This window comes from Solanum tuberosum, unplaced genomic scaffold (genome assembly GCF_000226075.1).
Source record: "Solanum tuberosum cultivar DM 1-3 516 R44 unplaced genomic scaffold, SolTub_3.0 scf00065, whole genome shotgun sequence".
Lineage (NCBI taxonomy): Eukaryota > Viridiplantae > Streptophyta > Magnoliopsida > Solanales > Solanaceae > Solanum > Solanum tuberosum.
In genome coordinates this window covers 25089-32726 of record NW_006238992.1, presented here as the reverse complement: position 1 = coordinate 32726, position 7638 = coordinate 25089, and the positions used below count along the sequence as shown (strand labels likewise).

The following is a 7638-nucleotide window of genomic DNA, read 5'->3' as shown; positions in this document are numbered from 1 at the left end:
GATGACCAAGATTAATTGAGCATGGCATACAAGGGAGGATCATGTCTCTCCTCTCAATGTAGGGTTGACCAAAGAACAAATGGAAAAGAACCAAGAGCGTGATGAAAACATGGCCAAGATGATGACCCAAATGGACTTGTTGAAGAAAAATGTCATGGGAGGTGGTTATAAGGCCGTGAATACGGTTGGTGCTAGTAGTGGGATGAGCTTGGATAATGCACAATTTGACGCCATGTATAATGAAGAGGTACAATTCTTGTCGAATGAAGTGGGGGGTTCTCATCTGAGCTATCCAAGGCCGGGCGGAAATCAATGTTGGATCAAAGATCATGATGGTGGTTGGAGAGATAAGGAATGAGATTGGCGTGATAGGGGTGCAAATTTGAGAGAAAGAGATGGTGATAGAGATCGTTATGTGCCTCCTCATGACCTTCTGAAACCTAAGGAACCAAATGCCGACCCCAAAAGTTTTCGGACTAAGGATATGCTTGCCCGCATCCTTAACAAGGTAGAAGGGTCTGATAAAGTGCTTAAGGAGATGGAGGTTGATTTCTCTTCTTTGAATCAAACGGTGACCTCTCATTCGGTTTTTATAAAATAACTTGAGGCTCAAATGGGACAAATTTCTGCTCACTTGAATTCGAGGAAACAAAGGACTCTTCCTAGTGATACCATAGCCAATCCAAAGAATGATAATGAGCAATGCATGGCTATTTTGACTCTGAATGGTAAAGTTGTGGGAAGTGATGTGCCAAATGATGTGAATGGAATCTCAAGCAATGGGAAGATATTATTTTTGAAAGTGATGTACTTGGTGAAGAATTGAACAATGAAGCTTCCAATGAGATTGATGATGCACAAAAAATGGTGTTTCCAGTGATGCTATGAAGTAAAATGTGGAAGTTATGCCTCCCTCGGTACCTACAAAGTGGCTGCCCAAAGTTACTCCACCATTCCCTCAAAGATTGAAGAAGAGGGATGAAGATGTGAAGTTCCAAAAGTTTCTTTTCGTCTTCAAAACTCTTTCCATTAATCTTCCTTTGCTGGAGGCATTGTTAGAAATTTTGGGTTATGCAAAGTTTGTGAAATATTTGGTTACTAAGAAGAGGAGTATGGATTTCGAAACGATTGAGGCATTCCATAGTTGTAGTGCCATTTTGTCGAGCAACATGGTTGTCAATAAGGATGACCCGGAGAAATTTACTATCCCTTGCACTATAGAGATGTTTCAATTCGCTAAAGCATTGTGTGATTTGGGGTTAAGTATAAACTTGATGCCCTATGCCATTTTCAAGCAACTTGGGCTAGGTGAGCCTAAACCTACCACTAAGCGTCTTCTCATGACCGACCTCTCTATCAAGTGCCCTACTGATATCCTTTATGACATTTTGGTGAAGGTAGAAAAATTTATAATTCCAACTGATTTTGTGATCCTCGATTGCGCGATTGATGCCGAGGTCCCTATTATTCTTGGTAGGCCGTTCTTGGCTACTGGAAAATCTCTTGTTGATGTGGAAACTGGTGAATTGAATTTTCAGGTAAATGGTGAGGAAGTTACATCCAATATTTGTAAATCAATGAAGCAACCAAGTGACCTCCATGTGATATCGGTCATTGATGTGATTGAAAAAGCGGTTGCAAGTGCGTATGAATTTTCTTGTGTTGGTGAGTCTTTGGTTGCCGTCCTTTTATATTATGATTGGGAGGCAATTCAAGATTATGATAGAGATAGTGTCTGCTCTATTGGGTTTAGATTTTTATTCTAAGTGCCCCGTGAAACTTGATATCGATTTGAAAAACATGGAAAGTCCTTCCGCAAAGCCATCTATTGAAGAACCACCAAATCTTGAATTGAAGGTAATTCCACCTCACCTTCGTTATGTATTCTTGGGAGCCAATAACACTTTACCTGTGATAATTGCGGCAAATTTTCATGAATGGCAAGCGCAAGCGCTTGATAGTGTGTTTAAAAGATTTATCAGGGCTATTAGGTGGACTATTGCCAACATTGTGGGAATTCCTCCTGGTATTTGTATCCACAAGATTCAATTGGAGAGTGATTGTAAGCCAAGTATTGAACTTTAAAGGCGGTTGAATCACCAAATGCAAGAATTTATCAAGAAAGAGATTATTAAGTGTCTTGATGTGGGAGTTGTCTACCCTATTGCGGATAGCAAGTGGGTTATTCCTGTTCTATGTGTTCCAAAGAAAGGTGATATGACTGTGGTCCCTAATGAAAAAAGGGAGTTTGTACCAATGGGACCCGTCACCAATTGACGTGTATGTATGTACTATCAAAAGTTGAATGTGTGGACTGAGAAGGATCATTTTTTTGATGCCCTTTATGGATCAAATGTTTGATAGACTTATGGGTCGTGGATAGTATTACTTCTTGGATGGTTACTCTGGTTATAATCAAATCTCCATTACACCGAAAGATAAAGAAAAGACAACCTTCACATGTCCCTATGGGATGTTTCCTTTCAAAAGAATTCCCTTCGGATTATGTAATGCATCGGGATTGTTTCAAAGGTGTATGCTCTCTATTTTTGCTGATATGGTGGAGGATTCGATGGTAGTCTTCATGGATGACTTTTCAGTTGTGGGAGATACATTTGAAGCGTGCCTTCAGCACCTTGGTACATTCTTGCAAAGATGTGTCGAAACAAACCTTGTTATCATTTAGGAGAAATGTCATTTCATGATCAACGAAGATATTGTGTTGGGGCACAAAATCTCAAGAGATGGAATACAAGTTGATCAAGCTAAAGTTGAAGTTATCACCAAGTTGCCTCCTCCTATTTCTGTTAAAGGAGTTAGAAGCTTCTTGGGCCGTGTGGGTTTCTACCGGAGGTTCATAAAAGATTTCTCTAAAGTGGCTCATTCTCTTTGCAAGCTACGTGAAAAGGAAAGTGTCTTTGAGTTTGATGAAGATTGTGTCAAGGCAATTTTATGTTTAAAAGAGAAGCTTGCTTCGACTCCTATCATTGTTGCTCTGAATTGGAGTATTCCATTTGAGCTAATGTGCGATGCAAGCGGTGTGGCTTTGGGGGCTGTACTTGGCCAACGAAAGGAAAATTTGTTCCACCCGGTCTACTATGCAAGCAAGACCTTGAATGTAGCTCAAAAGAACTACATTGTCACTGAGAAAGAGTTGCTAGATGTGGTGTATGCTTTTGAATTGTTTTGAGCTTATCTTTTGGGGACCAAGGTGGTGGTACACACTGACCATGCTGTTATACGTTACTTGATGGCTAAAAAAGATGCAAAGCCAAGGTTGATCTAATGGGTGTTATTCTTACAAGAGTTTGATTGTGAAGTCAAAGACTGGAAAGGGTGTGAGAACCAAGTGGCGAGCCACTTGTCGAGGCTTGAAACGAATGTGGTTATTTCCGGTGAAATAGATATTGAGGAAGCCTTTCTCGATGAGTCGGTGATGGTTGTGTCGAATGGTACACCGCCTTCGTATGCTAATTTTGTCAATTATGTGTTGTGTGGCATTCTTACCGATGGGATGAATTTTTACAAACGAAAGAGGTTCCTTTTTTATGCAAAAATGTATTTTTTGGATGAACCTTGCCTATTTCGGGAGTGACCTGATTACATGATCAGAAGATGTACTCCGGAATTTTAGGTAGGTGTTATTCTTGACACTTGTCATGTGTCACCGGTTGGTGGGCACCATTGTGGAGTGTGTACAACTGCTAAGGTACTACAAACTGGTTATTATTGGCCAACGATGTATCAGGATGCAAACTCTCTTGTTAAGAAGTGTGTGCAATGTACAAAGCAAAGAGGTGTGTCGCGAAGGCATGAATTACCTCTCACTCCTATATTATAGGTTGAATTGTTTGATGTATGGGGAATTGATTTCATGGGGCCTTTTGTGAGTTCTTATAGGAACAAATATATCTTGGTAGCCATTGATTATGTCTCTAAATGGGTAGAGGCGGTGGCCTTACGCAATAATGAAGGTAGAAGTGTGGTTTAATTCCTCAAGCTGTACATTTTCACGAGATTTGGCACTCCACGTGCAATCATTAGTGATAGGGGCTCTCATTTCTGTAACCGAATGTTTGCCTCATATTTGAGAAAGTATGGAGTCAAGCACAAGGTTGTCACCCCTTATCATCCGTAAACAAGTGGACAAGTCGAGGTGTCCAACTGGGAAATCAAACGGATTCTGGCCAAAACCATTAATGCAAATTGAACTGATTGGTCTCGGAAGTTAGATGATACTCTTTGGGCATATGAAACTGCATTCAAGACCCTGATTGCTATGTCCCCGTATCAATTGGTGTTTGGTAAATCTTGTCATCTACCGATTGAACTTGAGCATAAGGTGTTGTGGGCCTTGAAGGTCATGAACTTGAATTTGGAGGATGCATTGAAGGATCCAGTTGACCAACTCCATGATTTTGAAGAGTTTCGGTTTCGGGCTTATGAGAGCTCAGGCCTTTACAAGGAGAAAATGAAGAAATGGTATGATGCAAAAATCGTTCATCGAGAGTTCAAAGTTGGTGATCTTGTGTTGCTCCACAACTCTCGTTTGAGACTCTTTACGAGAAAACATAAGTAAAAATGGTCAGGTCCATTCAAAGTAAATCGTGTGTTTACAAACGGGGCAATAGAAGTTGAAAGCGAGGATGGATCGATGTTCGAGGTGAACGGGCAAAGGTTGAAGCTTTACTTTGGAGAACGCCCCAATGTGACTAAGATTGATGTGGTGTATTTGGATGATGCTTGAATGCATATCCACATCGTTCCACGATATTAACTTAGGCGCTTCTTGGGAGGCAACCCAAGCTTTACTTTTTGCTATCTCAATAACGTTTGTTGGTTATTGTTTAGGTTGGAGTTGGTGTTTTGGAAGAAATGCAAATGGGCGAGGGGATGGAACACTGAGCGGGTCGCCCAATTGCCCCTATCATCACCCAAATGCATCACCCTATGAAGGTAAAAAATGAAGAAGGTTCTGGAAGTTTGGGCAAGCATACAATTCATTCAGCGAGTCACCGAGTTAGATCGCTGAAACCAATTGAGCTCGTCGAACTGCACTCACTAATGGTTGAAAACACTGTCAATTTCGATAGGTTGTGGCCCATTAGGCAGATTGTCGATTCATTCGGCGACGTTAGTTCTACTCGCCGAATGACACGCGCATTGAAAAGTCTTTGCCCTTTTAAATTCAAATTTTCTATTTATTTGAAATTTTGAACTCCTCTACTCATTAAATCAATCTTTAGGCTATAATTTCGTTTAAATGTCGTGATTATCCTCGTGTGAGATTTTCATCTGAAGTATCATCGTGATTCTCATATCGTTTCCCTTTGCCACTTTTGTGTGTTTGTCTCTCATTGAGGTTGGTTTCTCAAATTCCACTTGATCCTACGAAATATAGCGGCTATTGATTGAATTTTATGCCTTAATTATATATCTGTTGATTAGTATAATATTAATTTGAAATCGAGTAGTTTAAATCAACCATTTGGGCCAATTTGTTTAAGTTTCTCATGGTAGATGTTGAAATTGGGAGTGTTGCATATTAAGTAGTGTGTGGGTGAAGTCTAAGTAACCCAAATTTGATCAAATGAGTTGAATTTTCTCGATGATGGATTGGGTGACGTCGTTCTTAAGGGCAAAATCATTGTTTGGTTAAATTAGCGTTAATTGGGGGTAGTCTGAATACCCCGACTTGTGAATTCTTCTTGGGTAGTTATAAATTGTTTGAAATTGTGCTGGAATTTGTGTGTCTAAGGATGTTGGTTGTGAATAGAGAAAAAGATTAAGGAGGTGAGGCGTTGGGACATTTCGGTGAGCTTCATCGAGCTCGCTGAGTTGATTCGGCGTGTCGCCAAATGTTCTCCCCATCGCCTAACTTCCAGACTTATGAAGAGGAGTTATTGTCTCTTTTGGCGATGATCCTTCAGCTTGCCGAAGTGAATTCGGCGAGTCACAGAATGGCCTAGATTTAGCCTATTTGACCAAAAATTTTGCTGGAAATTTCTGTAACATTTGGCGATGACCCTTCAGCTCGCCGAATGGTCTTGAGATCACCCCTTTTTACCTGATTTTTTGCTAGGACTATTTGTAACATTTAGCGAGGCCTCTTTTGCTCACCGAACTACTTTTGTGAGTTTTCCTACATTTTGCCTCGAGAATCTTGTTTCATTAACCTTTTGCAACAAATTTTGTTCTCATTTGTGTGCTTTTACAGGTATTTCCAAACCTAAGGTTCCCGCTCAGTGTGTGATCGATATGGACTACCCTCTATCTCAGAGGCAGGCAAAACCACAGGGTCCACTACCCCGAAAGAAAGCAAAGGAGGTTGTGATTGCAGCAGAAGTTGAAACTCCCCAAACCACTCGTTGTAAACCTCCACAAGTGAGTGGTAATGATAACTAGCAGCAGTACACAAGCTCGGATGATAGTGTGGACATCGATTCCATCCGGTTCACCTCCTCTGGATCTAAGAATGAAGAGGTTGAGGGGTCTGGGACTCCAAATACACCGGTTCGGGAATATGAGTTGACAAAGAGGAAGCGTTCAGTGCTGTGCTATGAAGTAGTGAATGTTCCATTGGCACTATAACAGGCACCACATGCATCACAAGCTCCACATGTACCTTCTATTTTGGTGAATCCTTCTCGGTCGATGAATCGTTGAAAGGATGCTGGTATGCAGACTATACTTGAGAAGAAGAGGTTGTCCACAGATGGGGTAGTGGATAGATATCCGACTGTTTGGGAGATATTGTGCTACCACAAGTTCCAAAAGTTCATAAAACCTGGAACTCCATATGTTCCTACATTGGTTTGAGAGTTCTATGAAGGGTACGCCAAGCTGATCCAACAGGGAAAAATAAGGCTAATTTGATGACACCTGTTGATTTTGTAGAGGTGCGAGGAAAGAAAGTGAACTGCTGCGAGATAGATATCAATGATAATTTGGATTGCAAAGTGCGGACTCAATATTCTTTGGCCGAAAAAATCAAGACTCAAACATTGGAGGATTTGAAGAGGTGGCTTGCCCCATTATTGAGTGTTTTGACACCTCTATGGATTGAGGAGGGGGCAACTATTGAGAAGAAAATCTCAACATAGCAACATGATACTGGTTCGGGTTCATTAGCAGCACATTGATGCCATCACATAATGAGTCCATTATCAGGCATCCAAAGGCTGCACTTCTGGAGTGTATCATCGAACTAAATCTGGGGTCTATTATTGCCCAGAAGATTGATAGGCGGGCCAAACAAAATAAAAAATAATTTCCATTTCATGTATTGATCAACTCCTTGTGTCGCCGATCTAGTGTGCCCTTTGTGGCAAAGACGGATATTGAGGTCACTCATTCCTCGTCTTCTGATATTTGTCGGATCGAAGCAGAGTATTTGAAAGATGAGGTGATACGCTCAAATTACACCTCCCTAAAGAAGTATAAGCGATCGTTATCAAGTAAAGAACCCAACTTGTGGGTTGGGGTCGATCCCACGATGAAAATGGTTTAGATTTTACTTTAACCAACAATTATATTCAATTAGCCAAAGTACTTCCAGAAACAAGAAATAAAAGGGGGGGATTTATTGAACAAATTGTAAGAATTCAGTAAGTAAGCAGTAAACAAAAGTCAATTTCG

General features: G+C 40.8%; 1 protein-coding gene across 1 annotated transcript; it reads left to right on the top strand.

Annotated features, from left to right (window-relative positions):
* The first annotated feature begins 905 nt into the window (after positions 1-905).
* On the top strand, positions 906-1766 carry LOC107060209 (uncharacterized). Its single transcript, XM_015307803.1, has one exon. It carries the CDS (start codon positions 906-908, stop codon positions 1764-1766), a length of 861 nt encoding a protein of 286 aa, XP_015163289.1.
* The last annotated feature ends 5872 nt before the right edge of the window (positions 1767-7638 follow it).

What these genes read in the sequence shown, in the direction of transcription:
- LOC107060209 (XM_015307803.1), top strand. Translation starts at nt 906, where the DNA reads ATGCCTCCCTCGGTACCTACAAAGTGGCTGCCCAAAGTTACTCCACCA.